At 36.5% G+C, this 20,477-nt stretch overlaps 1 protein-coding gene across 36 annotated transcripts in view; it reads right to left on the bottom strand.

Moving 5' to 3' along the window:
- PLEKHA5 (pleckstrin homology domain containing A5) overlaps positions 1–20,477 on the bottom strand; it is a 245,060-nt gene that overhangs the window by 113,923 nt on the left and 110,660 nt on the right. For 35 of the 36 annotated variants that reach the window (XR_008670470.2, XR_010129307.1, XM_031000719.3 and 32 more), the window contains 4 exons: positions 8,535–8,618; positions 7,393–7,513; positions 5,025–5,129; positions 1,534–1,606 (listed from right to left, as the gene is read on the bottom strand). Coding sequence is in view for 33 of the 36 variants with exons in the window: in XM_031000719.3 (XP_030856579.2) it covers positions 1,534–1,606; positions 5,025–5,129; positions 7,393–7,513; positions 8,535–8,618 (383 nt within the window). In the remaining 3 variants the exon portion in view is untranslated. Of the gene's footprint in view, positions 1–1,533; positions 1,607–5,024; positions 5,130–7,392; positions 7,514–8,534; positions 8,619–20,477 lie in introns of those variants that run through there. The other variant, XM_055358424.2, reaches the window with a different exon arrangement.

Here is a 20,477-nt window from a genome sequence, read left to right as displayed (position 1 = left end):
ATTCTTGGCTGGGCATGGTGGCTCACACCTGTAATCCCAGCACTTTGGGAGGCTGAGGCAGGTGGATCATTTAAGGTCAGGAGTTTGAGACCAGCCTGGACAACATGGTCAAACCCCGTCTCTACTAAAAATACACACAAAAAATTAGCCAAGTGTGGTGCTGCGTGCCTGTAATCCCAGCTACTTGGGAGGCTGAGGTACAAGAATCACTTGAACCCGAGAGGCGGAGGTTGCAGTGAGCCAAGATTGCACCACTGCACTCCAGCCTGGGCAACAGAGCAAGACTCTGTCTCAAAAACAAAACAAAACAAAACAAAACCCAACAAATTCTTGTATTAGAAATTTAAAATATTAGAAATAATAAACATTTCTTGTTATAAGTAGTCCATAAATATACTGAAGAAGAGACGAGAAGAGAAATTATAAGCTTAAGGATAATGCCTGAAATACAACTCCTAACTTTCTGAAAGAGTAAGAAAACCCCTAAGAAAAATTGTAGAGTAAGCTTAGCATTTAACTAAAGACAATACCACAATTGCAGCCTAAGGAACATCTCTATGACAAAATGCAATTTTATAGGGTTGGTTAATTCTGACTCAGCAGTAATTCTCAACTACAGTTTGCAGATGGAAACAATTCTAGTAATTCCAAATTTTGAAGGTTAATATGTATCATAATGCTTCAATACACAACTATAAATTTTGCTACTGGTCTTTTGCGCAGTCAAAAAATGTAGAAACTGCTAATCAGTTCTAAAACTCTGTTATATCTTATAAGTTACACTTCTTGAGAAAAGTCATAAATTATTAATTATGGGTTGACAATATAATTCTTTCATGATCCAAAGTTTAAAGTAGAGAAGAAGGAGAGATTATTCAGATTCATGATTTTATACTATAGCTGAGACAGATTTTTCTGGAGAGTGCCACCCAGGTATGCCTTTCATTGGCAGGTAACAACTTTGTAGTATCTTGTAGTATCTAAGAGATCCATGTGGTGTATGAAACATCTCTGGATTTTTATTTAAAACTGAATTAATAATTTACTAACCAGAGAAAAGCTATCAGTGTTTGGTCAAAAAAAAAGTTCAAAATGAAATTTGTATTCCGCTTTTTTCATTTGCCATTACATAATAGTAGTCCCTAATATTCTAATATCATTTGCTGGGGAGCAGAATTGGGTGCTTGAAGGACCCATAAGCTAGATCTGACAAAACCGACATGTGAAAAGAACCTCCTCAAACTAAGGATTGTATCTATTAAGCACCGAATTCAAGAGTAGCATTATAGAGCAAAGATTAGGGAAGCTGAACCAAAACTCAGACCAAACATGGTCTGAAGCACCATATTTATTCTATCGTAACCCCAAAACTCAGAATGATATGTCAAAGAAGAAAAAATCTGTTTGATACTATTTGTTGATAACAAAATAGCACACAGAGTTACAATACTTTTTTTTTTAAAGTATCTGATACTTAACTTATATTACATATCAATTACAAAATAATACACTAAGACAGTAGGGTAAACTTACCTCTATAATAAAAGAGGCAAAGGTCAGAAAGCACAAACCAGCGTTTCTTCCACAATTTCATGCCAGTACTGTCCTGGATTAAATCAGCATATTTAAGGATTATTTCTCAAACAACAAAAACTCACATGTGCATTTATTTATTTACTTATTTTTATTTTTTTGAGATGGAGTTTCGCTCTTGTTGCCCAGGCTGGAGTGCAATAGTGCAACCTCCGCTCACTGCAACCTCTGCCTCCCGGGTTCAAGCGATTCTCCTGTCTCAGCCTCCAGAGTAGCTGGGGTTACATGCGCCTGCCACCATGCCAGGTTAATTTTTTTTTGTATTTTTAGTAGAGACAGGGTTTTACCATGTTGGTCAGGCTGGCCTCTAACTCCTGACTCAGGTGATCCACCCGCCTTGGCCTCCCGAAGTGCTGGGATTACAGGCTTGAGCCACTGTTCCTGGCCTTGTGCATTTGTTTAAACTTTTAAAACAAGGTATGTTTGATACATGTGTAATATAACCTAACTAAAAGGTCAATTAAAAATTTGGAGGTAGTTTTCTAGGGCCTTAGATATTCCCAACTAGACCGGTCTCCGAAAATACCATCATGCAAAAGGAAAATGTTAAGGCAATTTGATTTGGCTTCGTATTTGTAAGCAATTTGGAATTCACTCTTCTCAACACAAACATCTGCTAGGATGAGAATAATGTAACCATGCAGCAGTGCATGCATTCTGGTAAACCAGATTTAATAAATATGTTAATCTTCAACAAGAAGAAAAATACGTGAATTGAAATTATTCCAAAGGTAATGTGATTTAAAATGACTATGAATAAAGAAAGCTTAATATACAAATACATTTCATAAACTTTTTTTTCTTACATCTATAGTTTGGGATTTGCTCATCATGCAAAAAAGAGAGACTTTTTGGCAGCTATTTCTAAGTAATTTAGTTCATTAAAATATCAGGCTCAAACAAAATTAGAATTTTAATAAAAATTACTTTCCCATATGCAATGTAGCAAAATTGGAAGTAAGAATTAAACAGATACCAAAAAAAAAAAAAAGAAAGAAAAAAGAAAAAAAGAGAGGCCAGTTTGGATGTGCATTGATTATTTCTAAATTTATTTCTAGCTGTAATGACTTCAGAATTATAGAAATTAACATGGGTAAAATCTTTCAAAATAAAAGATTTGGCCTTAAAATTGACAGCTATACCAAAAAAGAAACCAAAAAAAAAAAAAAAAAAGAAAGAAAGAAAAAATTAAACGGCAAATGATATCTTCAATTTTTTTTTTTTTCCGAGACAGTCTCACACTGTCACCCAGGATGGCGTGTAGTGCTATAATCTCAGCTCACTGCAACCTCTGCTTCCTGGTTTCAAGTGATTCTTGTGTCTCAGCCTCCCGAGTAGCTAGGATTACAGTCGTGCACCACCACAGCTGGCTAATTTTTGTATTTTTGGTAGAGACAGGGTTTCTCCATGTTGGCCAGGGTGGTCTTGAACTCCTGTCCTAAGGTGATCCACCCACCTTGGCCTCCCAAAGTGTTGGAATAACAGGTGTGAGCCATCACACCCAGCCATCTTCAATTACTTCATTATATTCTTTCTTTAGTACGGATAAGGGACGCTGTAAACAAATATGTGTCACACACATATTACAAAATAAACACTTTTTTTTTTGGAGACAGGGTCTTGCTCTGTCACCCAGGCTGGAGTGCAGTGGCATGATCATACCTCACTGCAAGCTCAAATCCTGGGCTCAAGCGATCCTCCCACCTCAGCCTCCGGAGTAGCTGGGACTACAGGTGCACACCACCACACCAGGTTAATCTTTGTTTTTTGTTTTTTTTTAAAGTAGAGATGAGGTCTCACTATGTTGCCCAAGCTGGTCTCGAACTCCTGGGCTCAAGTGATTCTCCTGCCTCGGCCTCCCAAAGTGCTGGGATTACAGGCGTGAACCACTGTACTCAGCCCAAAATAAACGCTTGTTAGAGAAGCTACTTGGTAATACTTTTGCAATGCTAAATTAACCAAGGGATCAAAGAGCTATTTTAAATAAGGAATGCCATTAGGCTATGAGGCTCAGTTTTGCACTGAAATAGTTGATCGTAATTTGGACTTATTAGAAAGACTAGCTGGAAAATACGGAGAAAATTTTCTATTAGAAACTGGGCTGGGTGTGGTGGCTCACGCCTGTAATCCCAGCACTTTGAGAGGCCAAGGTGGGTGGTCATTTGAGGAAAGGAATTCAAGGCAAGCCTGGCCAAGGTGGTGAAAACCCGTCTCTACTAAAAATACAAAAATTAGCTTGGCGGTAGTGGCACACGCCTGTAATCCCAGCTACTTGTGAAGCTGAGGCAGGAGAATTGCTTGAGCCCGGGAGGCGGAGGTTGCGGTGAGCTGAGATCACACTGCTGCCCTCCAGTCTGGGCAGGTGACAGAGTGAGACCCTGTCTCACAAAAAAAAAAAAAAAAAAAAAAAAAAGGAAAAGAAACTAAATGTGCAAAAACCTTTTAGCCTGGAAAGCTTAAATATCAGATGGTTAAAATATAGTCAATGATCTTTCAATAAAAATTACGACTCAATAAATAAAAATCATTAGGTCACCTGAAAGCAATCAGCAATATTTAACAGAATAAACTGACACCAATGAACTAATATTTAACTTGCTTTGTATCATCTGTACGTACGTAGAATCAGAAAGAAAAAAGCCTTGAAGATTGAGGATGTTACCTCAGTTATCTACCAGTCACTTATCTGAAACCTAGCTGCAAACTGGGAAGTAAATAGCCTCTATGTAATCGAAATGATGTTAAAATCCAAGGAAGTAATGTACATATATCTTTACTAACTGCAAAACTAATAAGGTTCCAAAAGAGCTTAGATAGCAAGTTCCCCAGTCAGTGCAACAATATCAACCCCAGCTTGTCAGGACGCCTGAGAGTAAACCCTATATGAGCAAATTAAAAAGAAAAGAAAAAAAAAAAAAACAAAAAAACATAAGAGGAAGAAAGAATAATCTCATATTATAGAATCAAAAATCTGAAAAAACTCAGAAAAATCTGAAATTATTGTAAAATTTCTGTATAAAGGGGAGAAATATACAACTGTATATTTCTCTAACAATTTTTATATCAATAGAAAAATGAATACTCTTGTATTAATATTTAGTTGTTTATTTCAATTTTGACATTTTAAAAATATTTCTGTCTGGATACTTTTACCATGCTATTCCTAACATTTTCATACAGCATATATTTAATTTTAAGTCTAGAAATACCCATAACAAACACACAATCTCAGTTGTAAGTAATGTCCACTCCTTTTTCTGTCTTCACTGTTCCCTTGATATTCTTCAGGGGTAACAAGCAGTCAAATAACCTGGGTGGCTTCTCCACAGTTCCTTCTTAATTTTATGATTTTATAGAATTGTCTTAGGTACATTCAGTTTAAAAGGTTCCTTCTAATTCTGTCTTTTGTTTCATATAAAAAAAAAAAATACCTGTTTATAAAGCCAACCTCGTCTGACAACCGGTGCATTAGGATTCCTTTTAATTGAATTTGACCTCTTTCCAAAATTATGAACTTTTTTTGAAGCTCGTGAAGTCTAAATAGAAAAAGATCATGACAGAAAATGTGGTGTTAATGCCTAGAGATTTGAGCTTATTTTCCTCTTAAAATTTAATCTCTTTTCAGATTTTCCCAAGACTTGCAGGACTTAAATCTTTTCAGAAAAATTATTAAAATTCTACTTTTGCTGGGTTAGTTTTTTGAAGTGTAAGAATTCCGCACCAAAAATATTTCCCCCAGGGTATCACAAGTTTTACAATCTTTCCTTTAAAATCTGGATAGGATATACAATCTTTAGAAACACAGAGTATGTGGCAGTATTTTGTCCTACCTGCTATAAAAAATGAATAGATCTTGAGTAAAAACTGTTAACAAATCTTTAAGAATAAACCAAACGACAGTACTTTTCCCTTTATATCTGCATTTAATAGTGCAGGTTCAATTAAAGAAAGTTAATAGCACTCAGTCTGAGGAGAAATATACAGATATTAAATATAAACAAATATATCACATCAAGTCAAAACAAGACAGGAAGGATCTGCTTAATGTGATGTAGTGTTTTCTTTTTTATGGACAACTCTGAACTTAAACTAGACAGATGGGGTTTACTGGATTCTTCAAAATACACATAAGAATATACAGTCTTTAAAAATACTGCTATGGTTACCATGAAGATTTATTTTGGCAGGAATCATAATGGTGAGCAACAAACATGAAAACAATGAAGCTATAAAGTAACATAAAATTATCTCTTACTTTTCTACTTGTTCAGAATCTTTGGAAATCTAGCATACTTCTTTAGAATTTTGTTTTGGGAAGCTTTTATTAGTATATAAGAAAATTTTAAGGCCCAATATCAACAACATTTTTCCTAAAGCATGTTTTCTTGATAGATTTTAATTTACTTTCAAACAGGTAATGCTTAAAAACGGTATAAAACTCAAACGACACAAAAATATACACAAAGATCAATCTACTCACTCTTGGGCTCCAGCACCCAGCTAGCCCCACTCACAACTGTGTGGCAACCAATATCACTGTATGTGTGTGCCTATCTATCTAAAATAATTGTTCTCATGATTAATGAGTATTTTTCTGAAATGACTGCATATTTTAATATCCACTCTTCTGTTCCATTATTTCTTGGAGCTCACTATATAAACCGAATGCCTATTTACCCATACTGTTGTTAGTGTGCTGTGTTATGAAACTTTCTGATCTTTGGAAATCTGTAGGTGGAAATGGTGTCTTTTTCTGGTTTTAATTAGTATTTTTCATATTATGCATGAGGCTGAGAATCTTTTTTCATATATTTAAGAGTAAATTCCATTTTCTTTCCTGAAAACTGATTTCATATAATTTTTCCATTTCCAAACTGGCTCATAAGCCCTTTTCTTATTGATTCACAGCACTTCTTTAATTATAAGGAAATTATTCTTTAATTGTTATATGAATTACAGATACTCTGCATGGATAATAATTACATGTGGTTGAATTTCTCATTATTTTATATTGTTACTTCTGAGTTTTATGTCATATTTAGAAAGCCCATCTGCATTCTGAGCTTTTCTTTTTTTTTTTTTCAAATCTTCCATTTGTTTTTCTTAGTTTTGTTTTTAACATTTCAACAACTGATCCATCTAGAAAATTTTTGGTGTAAAGTATGAGGAACAGATTCAACTTTCTTTCAAGACAATGACCTAGTGGCTCTCAATCCATTCATCAATTTCTCCAGATTTTAATTAAAATATACTCATAAAGCATTATGCTCAGTTAGCCTGTTGGATTTATGTTACTTAATAATCAGAAATTATTTATATTATTTGAAAATTTACATTCATTTATAATCTCCTAACAAAATTTTATTTCAAAAACCTTAACTGGCATTTAAAATACTATTATTATAATTATCTTATAATTATCTATTTCCTTACAATAAACATAATCTACTATTACAATGGTTTTGCTGAAAAATGTTTTCTCAATCTAAGCATTCTTATAGTCAGATAATTTGATTTCTAGGCTATTACATGAATAATCACCTTTAAAACTTAAGTGTACCCATTCTCTCTCACAAATATCAATATATTTCTAAAATTATTCCAAATTTAAAAATTTAAGTCATTGAATTACAATCTTATTACTTTGTATTTAGGCTGTTGCTTCTTACATCAATTACCTCCAAATTCATGTAATAATAAAAATGTAATTATTATTCTATACTTTTAAGTCCATTATGGGTAACGGTATAGATACTGTTTACTCCTTATCAATAATTAATATAAAGCAAAATAACTTACTCTGCCTACAGGGCTCATTGGATGCACTGCATAATCTGAAGTCACGTTATAGTTAGAAGCTTCATTTATCATACTTATTGGCCGTTCCTTCTTTTCTTCAGATGTCATGGTTGCAACAGTCCTGAAAATATATGTCAAAATGCTACAACTTGCTGTGTATGTAACCCGCTTTATAATTACACTTCTCTACAGTTAACAATGCGAGTGTCCTACTTTTTCACAGTACTTGGATCCTAGTTACTCTAGAGTCAGGCCTTAATACTTACAACAACTTTAAATACAGCTAACGCTTTTCCTAAGCCAAAAATACATTATTATCATGTTTATTTATTATTAGTTTTTAAGACAAGAGTCTCACTCTGTTGCTCAGGCTACAGTGCAGTGGCGCAATCTTGGTTCACTGCAGAATCTGCCTCCCAGGTTCAAGTGATTTTCCTGCCTCAGACTCCTCAGTAGCTGGGACTACCAGCACACGCCACCATGCCCGGCTAATTTTTCTATTTTTTTAGTACAGTCAGGGTTTCACCACGTTGGCCAGGCTGGTCTTGAATGCCTGACCTCAAGTGATTCGCCCACCTTGGCCTCCCAAAGTGCTAGGATTACAGGTGTGAGCCACTGTGCCCGGCCTATCATGTTTATTTATAATAGGCATTATTGCAGATATTCTACTTGGTCATCCAACTGAAAAACTAAAAATGAATTATAAGATTATTCTAATTTTAAAAACAATAACAATTTCAGTAACTAACTCTGTGAATAGCTTTATAGTATAATACATTCTTTGATGCTTATAAAACTCTTGTGAAATAGTAATTACCACTATCTGATTTAAGGATGAGAAAAGTGAGCTCAAATTAGTTTAATAATCTAACCATTTACACAGTTTCTCTAAGCTTGCATCCCGGGTTCTTGAGCTTACTGCATTTGAAGTACTATAAAAACAGCTTCTGAAATTACATTCTTCATGAAAAAAATGTTTAACTCAGGTTTCTGTATGACACATTGTGAACAGCTGGCATTCTGTTATTATACTTGACTACAAATGTCCAGATAAGAAAGCTGTTAAATTGAAATATAAATAACAGCAATTTCAATGCTAACCCAATTTTGAATACAGGCATTCCATTAAACTCTTTACTTACTGTTCATTCACTACAAAAATACAATTGTCCTGTGATGGTTGTCCTGTGACTGGATGTTTGCAGGTCACTTTCCTTTCATTATGGCTGAAAAAAGAATAAAAGAAAAACAGAACATGTAGGTATTTAAACTTCCCATTTATTTATTGTAACATTAGTCTACAAAGGAAATGAAATTCAAACTTCCAGCCTTTTTTTGTTTTTGTTTTTGAGACGGAGTTTTATTCTTGTCGCCCAGGTTGGAGTGCAATGGCGCATTCTTGGCTTACTACAACCTCTGCCTTCTGGGTTCAAGCAATTCTTCTGCCTCAGCCTCCCAAGTAGCTTGGATTATAGGCGCCCACCATCACGCCCAGCTAATTTTTTGTATTTTTAGTAGAGACGGGATTTCACCATGTTGGTCAGGTTGGTCTTGAACTCCTGACCTCAGGTGATCCACCCGCCTCGGCCTCCCAAAGTGCTGGGATTACAGGCATGAGACACGGCACCTGGCCGCCAGCCTTGAGATTCCTAAATATATCTTTCCTACTATCTATTGGGAGTGTATATGTGTGTAAATGTTACTTATATTTTTACAAAAAAGTTAAATGCATCCCTTCTCAGTCTGGCCTCAATCCTTTTTCATTATTTTATAAACAAAGGTTAAGTTGTAGGCCAAGTGCCATGGCTCACGCCTGTAATCCCAGCACTTTGGAGCGCCAAGGAAAGTGGATCACTTGAGGTCAGGCGTTCAAGACCAGCCTGACCAACATGGTGAAACACCATCTCTACTAAAAATACAAAAATTAGCCAGGTGTGGTGGCGTGTGCCTGTAATCCCAGCTACTCGGGAGGCTGAGGCAGGAGAATCGCTTGAACCTGGGTGATGGAGGTTGCAGTGAGCTGAGATTGTGCCACTGCACTCCACTCTGGGCAACAGAGCAAGCCTCTGTCTCCCAAAAAAAAAAAAAAAAAAAAAAGGTAAGTTGATTTGGCTGTTTAGCTCTTTACACTGCATTGTAAAATACAATGATTACTGTATTTTACACTTCATAGGTGGGTCATGAAAAGTATGAGTGTCTACTTACCTCCACTGTTTTATGGTCCAACATGGGTGCATTACAGAGTACTAATGCCAAATTCATAAATGGAAAGAAAACCTAACAGTACTACTATATGGGCACCAGTACCTTAAAAAAATAGAAGGTTCTGAAACAGGAATAATTTACAGTGTTTCTGTTTTACAAAATAACCTTTATATAGATAATGTAATGAGATTAATTTTTTGACACTTGAGGAAGGTATGTTGTAGAAAAAAATGAAATCTGAAGGAGAAGCAAAAATCTTAAGTAAATGAAATGTGGAAACAACAACAAAGAAAAATCTGTTATATTTACTGAAAAAATTTGCTTTAAGTTATGACTATTTTTGGAAAAAAAGATGTTTGCCTAAGAAATAGTATTCTTTCTAGGTTGAATGATAAGATTAGGTCTTCAACTGTCTTCTTGAGTGAAAGAAGGAAAAAAACCCTATTTATTTAAGCCAAAAATATTAGATGCTCAAAATAATATGCAATATACATTGATATATTAAATAGTCTATAATAATTTTCATTGTCATATACCATAAAGTAATCTGTAACAGAGACCTATCATTGACATGCCTGACATTAGAAAATTTACCTTGTAAGGTCTGTATTGAATATTAGTTTTCTTTTGTTAATCTTAAAATATTAGTACATGTGCTCTGTATGGTGAGAAGTCTATAACCACAACCTGCAAACTTCCAGGTAAATTTCATATGCTTAAGTTCTTTTTCCAAATCCTAATTTTCATATTTTTTTGGGTAACTCAATACTCTGAAACTTTATCCACTAAATAAAAGTGAAACAGTATTAATATAAAGATATAGTTTTAAAAAAATTCCATATTGACTACTGTAAGAGTAGAATCATTAATGAAACAGTGTTTCTATTATTCCTTAAATCAAGTAGTCTAAGAAGCACATAGAGCCATCTGTTAATATTTAGAAAAAATTTAATAGATAACAGCACTTGACACCCTGGGAGGTAGCTGGCTCACTGTTAGGTCCTGACCATTGTCTTGGCACAACGGAGGAGTGGACTGCTCAGGACCACAGGAAGGGCAGGGAAGGGAAGACAATGATTCTAGCCTTTTCTCAATTCTACCAAAGCTTGTCCCCTGTATTATTACAAATTATATGTTTTTATCTTAGATCTGCCATTCTTTTCTGCATTTCACAAGTTTTTTTTTTTTTTGGATGGGCCTCAAAATTCAGATCAAGAGAATCATCGGTTCTGCTATAACGCTTGCTGGAACTGTTTCAACATGATTTGTATGTTAAAGGAACAATTTGAGCATAACACAACTTGGCATTTGCTTATGCATGATTTTATCTGTGAAAGACTCTAGATGGATGCAAAAAACTGCACCCAACAAAACCCAGCCATGTAGGAATACACAAAATGTATATCTGCACACACCTCAAACATGTACCAGCTACTTCAGTTCACTGCCTGTTTTATGAAACACACCTATCCACATCTGGCGATACAACTTTTTTTCCTTTTCTTTTCTTTTCTTTTTTTTTTTTTTGAGACAGAGTTTTGCTCTGTTGCCCAGGCTGCAGTGAAGTGGCGCAATCTCAGATCACTGCAACCTCTGCCTCCTGGGTTCAAAGGATCCTCCTGCCTCAGCCTCCCAAGTTAGCTGGGATTACGAGCGTGTATCACCATGCCTGGCTAATTTTTTCCATTTTTAGTAGAGATGGGGTTTTGCCATGTTGGCCAGGCTGGTCTTGAACTCCTGGCCCCAAGTGATCCATCAGCCTTGGCTTCCCAAAGTGCTGGGATTACAGTGTGAAGCCACCGCGCCGGGCCTACAGCTTTCAACTCAATTTCAGATAACCTTCCTCCCAACACCTCCCAATAATTCACATGCTGAAACCCTTTCAACACTCAGTTACTTTCACAAGCAAAATGCGGGTCTTTTTCAAGGCCAAATATCATTACCATTTTTATTCGGTTCCTATCTTTATTCCTATGTGTCACTAATGAAGTTTTTGTGTAGTGTGCTCCTAGATCCATTTTCCCCCCAAGCCCTGCGTTTTTTGTTTCCAGATTTTGCGTGAAGAGGTGATTTTTAGGGACACACATGCTATATTTTTGCAATACATATTGCACTACTAAATTACAAACTAACATATCATTATCCTATTAAAAATGCATTAGAATTTTAACAGACACTGAAACAAGGCGTCACTTAAAAAATTCTTGCCAGATATTTTATGCTTAATAAAAACTGAGAATAAAAAAAAGTATTTAAAAAAATTTGTATTTCTAGAAGAATCCTTATAAAAAGGATAAAATTCACGTCTTTATTTTTATTTTATTATCTTTATTTTTTGAGACGGAGTTTCACTCTTGTTGCCCAGGCTGGAGTGCAATGGCACAATCTCAGCTCACTGCAAGTTCCACCTCCCAGGTTCAAGTGATTCTCCTGCCTCAGCCACCCAAGTATTTGAGACTACAGGCATGCACCACCACGCCTGGCTAATTTTGTAGTTTTAGTAGAGAGGGGTTTCACCATGTTGGTCAGGCTGGTCTCAAACTCCTGTCCTCAGGCGATCCACTCGCCTTGGCCTCCCAAAGTGCTGGGATTACAGGTATGAGCCTCTGCGCCCGGCCAAATTCAGGTCTTGATATAATACATACCTATGGTCACAGAACAAACTAATTCCCACCTTGTCTCTGTAGTCACTGTGGCCTAGTAGGAAGTCCAAACTTTTCTAAATACAATGCCAGTGTTTACCTACTCTTACTTCCAGACTTTTAATGTATAGGTCTAGACAAGTGGTTCTCAATTGGGTGATTTCGCCTCCAGGGGAGCATTTGGCAATCCCTGGTAACATTTTGAATGTCATAACTGGGGAAATGTTACTGGTGTCTAGTGGGTAGAGGCCAGGGTGCTGCTAAACATTTTATAATGCAGAGCAGAGCCCTCCATGTCCAAATAAACCTCCAGAAACGTCAGCAGTGCTGAGGGTGGTAAGCCCTGCACTAGGCTATCATAACCCTTAAAATAACTGACTCGACTGAATAAGAAAAGTAATATTTACTATTCGTGTTCCTGTATTTCTCTAAACACAACAGAGGTAGCAGAAAACAATGGCAGTTGAGAGCACAGTTTCTGAAATCAGACTACACAGGTTTGAATCCCAGCTCCTCCACTTAATAGCTAGGTGATCTTTGGCAACTTACTTTACCTCTCTGTGTCTCAACTGAATAAAGGCAGCTATGTCACAGGTTATTCCTTCATTTAGTCAGCATATACATGTATATACACACAAATATTTTCAAAAATATAACATCTATATAGACATATATTTATATACAGTAGTCCTCCCTTATCTGTGGTTTTGCTTTCTATGGTTTCAGTTACCCTCAGTCAATTGCTGTCCAAAAATATTAAATAGAAAATCCCAGAAATAAACAATTCTTAAGTTTTAAATTGTGAGCTGTTCTGAGTAGTGTGATGAAATCTCTCTCCATCCTGCTCTATCCCATCTATGATGTGAATCATCCCTTTGTCCAGTGTCTCTAAACTGCCGATGCTACCTGCCCCGTTAGTTACTTAGTAGTTGGCTTGGTTCTCAGATTAACTGTTGAGGTATTGCAGTTTTTGTGTTCAAACAACCTTTACTTTACTTAATAATGACCCCACCCCACCCCCTAAAGTACAAGACTAGTGATGCTGGCATGCTGTTACACTTTTATTAGTTATTGTAGTTAATCTTTTACTGTGCCTAATTTTTTAAAAAACAGAGATGGGGTCTTGCTGGGTTGCCCAGTCTGGCCTCAAACTCCTGGGCTCAAGTGATCTTCCTACTTTGGTTTCCCAAACTGCTGGGATTACAGGCATGAATCAGCATGCCTGTCCCACTGTGCCTAATTTATAAATTAAAATGTATCATAAAGCAGTGAGAAAAACATAAAACATCCTTGCCCTCATGGAACTTACTTTATAATGAAGCTGTAGAAAATAATAAGCGCTTGATAAATGTTATTTACAATTATTATGAACTGCAGGACATTCAGTATATGTCATCATTATATTAGTATTTGGTCAATTATTTAAATTAAAAGTTTAACTTCGTGCCTACCCATACAGTCACGTGTCACTTAACTATGGTAATACATTTTGTTTGTTTGTTTCATCATACTCAACCCCAACTATGGTGATACACATTCTAAAATACATTAGGTGATTTTAGTTGTGTGAACATCATAAAGTGTATATACACAAACCTAGTTGGTACTGCCTACTATAAAAATAGAAAATATATTTATATACAAACCTAGGCTATATAGTATAGCTTATTGCTTCTAGGATAAAAACAGGTAATGCATGTTACTGTATTGAATACTATAGGCCACTGCAGCATAATGTTAATTATTTGTGTATCTAAATATATCTAAACATAGAAAAGGTACATTAAAAAATATGGTATTAAGCCTGTAATCCCAGCACTTTGGGAGGCCAAGGAGGGTGGATCACTTGAGGCTGGGAGTTCGAGACCAGCCTGGACAACACGGCGAAACCCTGTCTCTACTAAAAATACAGAAATTAGCCAGGCATACTGACACACGCCTGTAATCCCAGCTACTCTGGTGGCTGCGGCATGAGAATCACTTGACCCCAAGAGGCAGAGGCTGCAGTGAGTTGAGATAGTGCCAATGCACTCAAGTCTGGGCAAAAAAGTATGGCATTAAAGATTAAACACTCTATCCCTCAGGCCATAATGCAGTGATGTGAACACAACTCTCTGCAGCCTCAACCTCCCAAGTTCATGCAGTCCTCTTACCTCAGCCTCTCAAGTAGCTGGGACTAAAGGTGCGCGCCATCACACCCACCTAATTTTTAAAATAGCTACTTAGGAGGCTGAAGCAGGAGAAATGTTTGAGCCCAGGAGTTTGAGGCTGCAGTGAGCTATGATTACCACTGCACTCCAGCCTGGGCAGCAGAGCAAGACCTTGTCTCTCTCTCTCTCTTTTTTTTAATTAAATTTAAATTAAAAGTTTTTTTTTTTTTTAAAGCACTCTGTTACGCTAGGGCGTTCAGGGCTAAAGAAAACAGGTCATATTTACAAGCTCAACTTGATGATTATGCTCTACTAAAGGTCAGCATAAAATGAACGAATGCCCCCACCCCTACCTTTTTTTTTTTTAAAAAAAGAAAAGATACCAAGGAATTGATAAATAGCAACACAGATTGCTTGTGCTTGGCATTATGTTTTTTCCCTATTACCAGAGTTTTAATCATTTACTATAATCAGAAGAGTAAATGAAAGGCCTGATACTTTAAAGCTTCTACGAAACTATTATTTCATTTAATAATAATTTGGTTGTGAAGGATTTTAAGATGACTAAATCAGTGTGTATATAAAATGGTATATATATTTCCATCAAACTGTATAACACTAAAATGACGTGTCTGCTGGAGATAAAATAGAAATTCATTAGTCTACCTAATTCCTTTTCCAATCTTATGTATTTTATAAACCAAATAATGAATTACATAGGTAACTACTGGAACACCTGGGCTATGCTGAACTTTTAAGCAGACATCTTAGTTCTGAGCTTTCTGGAAGCTTAGATAAAAAGAGAAAGCTAAAGCGCACAGCTCCTATAAACTACTGATGGAAGGAAGAGCAATTTACCAGGTTTAAATCAACTTTAAGTGACAGGTTTCTTTTATATAAATAACTAAAACTGTATGACAGCACTCTGAAAACGGGGGAAGCTGGTGTTTGTCTCCCTTTCCAGGGTAATTAAAGGAAGATACTTTTCGTAGAGTCTACATTGCTATGGTTTTCCCTCCTCAGGAGACGTACAAAGGAAGATGCCAATAGCATTCCTTAAAAAACATCATAACCATGCACACATTCTCTCATGAAAATAAACGCATAAAGTGCACATTTCAATATAAACCCCAATAAAAATAGGCAATTAGAAAAAAACTTGTTTGTTAATATGGTGTTTCAAATTTCCAGTTAAAATAATAAAAGCCCATAAAAGTGAGGGGCCTATTTCATTCTTAATGGAGAGTTACTTCAAATTATACAAGGAAAGAAACTATTCAATGGAATTAAGTACTAACTGACAAAAGAAATTTGGTATTAATATTCCTGTTATCCAATAAGACCAAAACCATGCGAAACTTCATTGAATGCAAAAATCTTTTTTAATCTGATATCTATAGGCAAAATACCCTTATTAGAAGTTATTTAAAAATCAGAATTTGATTTTTATAGAAATGAATCCAGTACTAAATGTACTAGATTTTTTTTTTTTTTTTTTGGTCTTGCTCTGTTGCCCAGGTTGGAGTGCAGTGGCGCAATCTCGGCTGAATGCAACGTCCGCCTCCTGGGTTCAAGCAGTTCCCTGCCTCAGCCTCCCAAGTAGCTGGGATTACAGGCGCCTGCCACCATGCCTGGCTAATTTTTGTATTTTTAGTAGAGATGGGGTTTCACCATCATAGCCAGGCTGGTCTCAAACTCCTGACCTCATGATCCACCCGCCTCAGCGTCCCAAAGTGCTGGGATTACAGGCATGAGCCACCGCGCCCAGCCTTAAATGTACTAGATTTAAACATTTAAAAATTCAAGTAATGTTACATATATATAACAAAGCAGCAAGCCAGGCGCAGTGGCTCATGCCTGTAATCCCAGCACTTTGGGAGGCCAAGGCGTGTGGATCACGAGGTCAAGAGTTCGAGACCATCATGGCTAACACGGTGAAACCCCGTCTCTACTAAAAATACAAAAACTTAACCGGGTGTGGTGGCGGGTGCCTGTAGTCCCAGCTACTCGGGAAGCTGAGGCAGGAGAATGGCATGAACCTGGGAGACGGAGCTTGCAGTGAGCCAAGATCATGCCACTACACTCCAGCCTGGGCGACAGAGTGAGACTCTGTCAAAAAAAGAAAAAAAAAAAAAAAGGCAGTAAATGAGATATATTCTTTAAACCACATACGGAAAGGAACTATTCCTGATTTTAAAATAATACTTATGATTTCAAAGAGATGATGACTCAGGATTGCTTAATACTGCGGCCTTTTAGTTAGGCATCCTCACAAGCCCAAGGTGGCTGCTGTATCACAAAGTAATATTCTGAACCACGAAGACTAGAGTTAAAAGGAAGGTTTTTTTTTTGACAGTCTCACTCTCGTTCCCCAGGCAGTAGTGCAATGACGTGATCTCGGCTCAATGCAAGCTCTGTCTCCGGGTTCAAGCTATTCTCCTGCCTCAGCCTCCCGAGTAGCTGGGATTACAGGCGCCTGTCACCATGCCCGGCTAATTTTTGTATTTTTAGTAGAGACGGGGTTTCACCATGTTGGCCAGGCTGGTCTCGAACTCCTGACCTCAGGTGATCTGCCCTCTAAGTTTCCCAAAATCTCCCTGGCCATCTTTCTCAAGAATCTCACTAGTCAGAGATATGAGATTCCATGTCCAATTCAACCAATGGCAAAATAAGTGGGACTACTATGGTGAGCGAGCTAATTCCAGTCAAAATTCACAACTTTGTCTGTGGCCGACCTAGAGGAAACTGAATAAAATGCAGTTATATTATAATAGCAAGGAAAAAGGGGAAGGAAGAGGCTATTAGCTAAGAAATATTCTGTTTTCTTAGACAAAGCAACTTACACATGGTCCAAAGAAAATATCTGCGCTAGCATATTCAAAAGTAGATTTCTCTTGTTTTATATGGTAAAAGAGGAAAATGGTTTTACTCGTTTCTTGCTTTGGGAAGGTAAAAGGGTAATTTAACCTGAACTTCAGACCTTTAGAGATTTTGTTTCTACCTTCAGAAAAATGTTTTAATGTTTTGGCTACACACTGACTACCTTTCATAATGCAATTCTACCTTGTGGGAGCATGTGTTTTTGGTGGGTTTTTTTTTTTTAAATCTCTATTTCATGGGCAACTTCAGTGACAAAGCAGTTAAAATCCACTCTGCTTTTTAATCCAAAATCCACTCTGCTTTTTTAAAAGAATATTGAAATTGCTATTAACATATTGCCAATAACAGCCAATACTATTCTTCTGAGTGATCCATTACAGTCAGGCAAAGCAAGCTTTATTATGCAGTGTTTCATATATGTAACCATGGTAACATCGTTGAAAATGTATCTACTGTGCAAAACGGGTAATATATATTTTAGAATCCCACAGAAGAGATTTCAGTTGTTTCTTACTAAACTCACATGTGAACCCATTTATATGATTTGCTCTGAATCATGCATTTCCCTTAAGGGAAAAAGAGAAAGATTTAATTTAGTTTAAGAAAAACAGAATAGCATAGTGGTTTGGCAGCTGCCATTTGGCAATTCTTCTGCCACTCCTGGCAACAAAAGCCAGTATCATGACTTGGACTTTTGCAAAGGCCCAACCCACAAAAGCTGCCACATATCCACAATAACGTTAGACTGGAGTGGGGCAGAAGAGGTGTGGAAACTATGGAAGCTATTGTATTTCTCTATGAAGAAAACTATGCAGCAAAAAGCTCAGATGTGTGCTTTTAACTTGTGTTTTCAGTATCCTTCTAGTGAAACCAAAAAGAGTACCATAATTTTTAACTATAATTTACTAGATTCTTAAGTTGGCCTTAGTTTCATTACTCTATAAAAAACAATTATACTCTCTAGCTTGCCTTAAAATTGAAGAGATTTCATCAATAGAAATCACACAGTGTCTTGTAATTTTGCAACTCAAACAATCAAATCTTAATTAGGTTTAAAAACCATGTTTGTAGCAGCCATTTAGTTATTAAATCAATTCAGCCTATGCTAGTCAAGTAATTTAAAAATTATTATTAAATATAAAATTTCTTAATGTTTTACATAGATAACTTTTCATTTACTTTCATTGTAATAAAAAGGAGAAAAATGTCCTGTTGAAATCTGGCTGCCACAAAGACAGTTTCTGCAATTTATTTTTAAACTGAAAATACGCTGGCATAGAAAATTGTGCCTACAATTAAAGGCAATGTTTTAAGAACAAAAGAAAAACATTAAAAGTGCTTTGCCTTTCTTGAAACTGAATTGAGTCTTTTTTATGTGAAGAAATAACCACTGAGTTAGCAATCTCAAAGACTATAATTTTTTTTGGGGGGTAAAACATGAAAAGTATATATTTCCTTTCCCCACATTTAGTTCTAAATGCCATTTGCCTTTAACTTAGAACTAACTGCTTCCAGACATCCTGCTCAAACCTCAATGTTTCATTTACCCACCATCTACAAATTCTCCTTAAGGTCTTAACCCTTTAATTTCTATTCTTTCTCCTCTCATCATTTAGAAAACAGATAATTTCCAATTTCTTGGGGGAAAAGAAGAGATTAATGAGGTGTGAAAACCTCACTCATCCTCACCTCCAGCAATAAATATTATGATCACCACCATAACAGCTACCCTTAAGCATTTCAGTGCTACTCACATATTCAGCTGTCACATAATGGCCTTGACAATCCTCACAGAGCCCATTTGAGGTAGGTGTTATTATTTGCAGTTTATGAATACATAAACCGAGGCTCATAGCATTTAGAAAGTTGCCAGAAGTCATACTCCAAGTAGGAGTGCCTCCAAGGCTTGAGCTGCTCTCCTTTTCAGATCCCAACCTTTCAACAGCTGCCCCTTTCTCCAACTCTTCCACAGCCAGTGAGACTTCTCAGTTCTGCCTTTCATCTTCTGTTCAATGACACTAGAACAGAATAAAGCCATACTTTCCTTAGAGGCCCTTTCCTTCTTCCACTGACAGCAGATGTGCCATGCACATGCTGCCTCTCTCACTGCTCCTCTTCCCTCCTCCTCTCATCTCACTGCCTACCATCACCCCAGGATCATTTCTATCTGAAGCACAGTAATGAAAGCTTTCCCAATTCCAGTTTAATTTTAAACCCAATGCCTCTCATCCTTGGAAGCTCCATAATCATTTCCTACTGTTAGCTGTTCAGACAAAATTACCACCAAAACAGATTTAGAAATGTTACCTCACATTTCTACCATTACAGGTATCAAAGAATTTAAATACAAATAATAACAATTGTAAAGCATGTGTTGCACCCAACAGGAACCGAAAATTTTGCTTGACTCAGAAGAGATGACTTAAACCCCAGTGAGAAAATATGAGTATGATGTAACACTGTAAGTACAAAGCTAAAACCATTATTATAGACATTAAGAACATTAAGGGGAAAAAAATTAAATGTTCAAAACATAAAAAGCTCACATGCCAACTCACCTGTTTTAGGATTTGGTTTTTCACTGATAATTTCTAAGTTATCTTTCTTAAAAGCGCTCTTAAATAAAACCAGCATACACATTAAGAATCTACAAAATGGGCTGGGTGCGGTGGCTCACGCCTGTAATTCTAGCACTTTGGGAGGCAGAGGCAGGTGGATCACCTGAGGTTAGGAGTTTGAGACCACTCTGGCCAAAATGGTGAAACCCTGTCTCTACTAAAAATACAAAAATTAGCCAGGTGCAGTGGCGCCGATCTGTAGTCCCTGCTACTAGGGAGGATGAGGCATGAGTATTGCTTGAACCCAGGACGTGGAGGCTGCAGTGAGCCAAGATCATGCCACTGCACTCCAGCCTGGATGACAGAGTGAGACTCTGTCTCAAAACAAAAAAAACAAAAAAAAAACAAAAAAAAAGGAATTTACAAAATGAACACCTTTTAATGAATTTAAAGCAATTTTGAAAGTAATGTAAGAATGATTCAATTAACACCATGCTAGTTAAAAACAAAATGTACCTATCACATCCATCCCGAGTATTACGGCAGAGTTACATTTTAGATCACTTGATAAATTAAAAGCAAAAGTGCTTAACATAATTTAGATAATTCTTTCACCTGTAAGTAATTTGAGTGAATCTGAACTTAACCAT

Source organism: Gorilla gorilla, chromosome 10, assembly GCF_029281585.2.
Source record: "Gorilla gorilla gorilla isolate KB3781 chromosome 10, NHGRI_mGorGor1-v2.1_pri, whole genome shotgun sequence".
In the NCBI taxonomy this organism is placed as follows: Eukaryota; Metazoa; Chordata; class Mammalia; order Primates; family Hominidae; genus Gorilla; species Gorilla gorilla.
The sequence above is the reverse complement of the archived record's forward strand: the minus strand, read 5'-3'. Positions and strand labels throughout refer to the sequence as shown.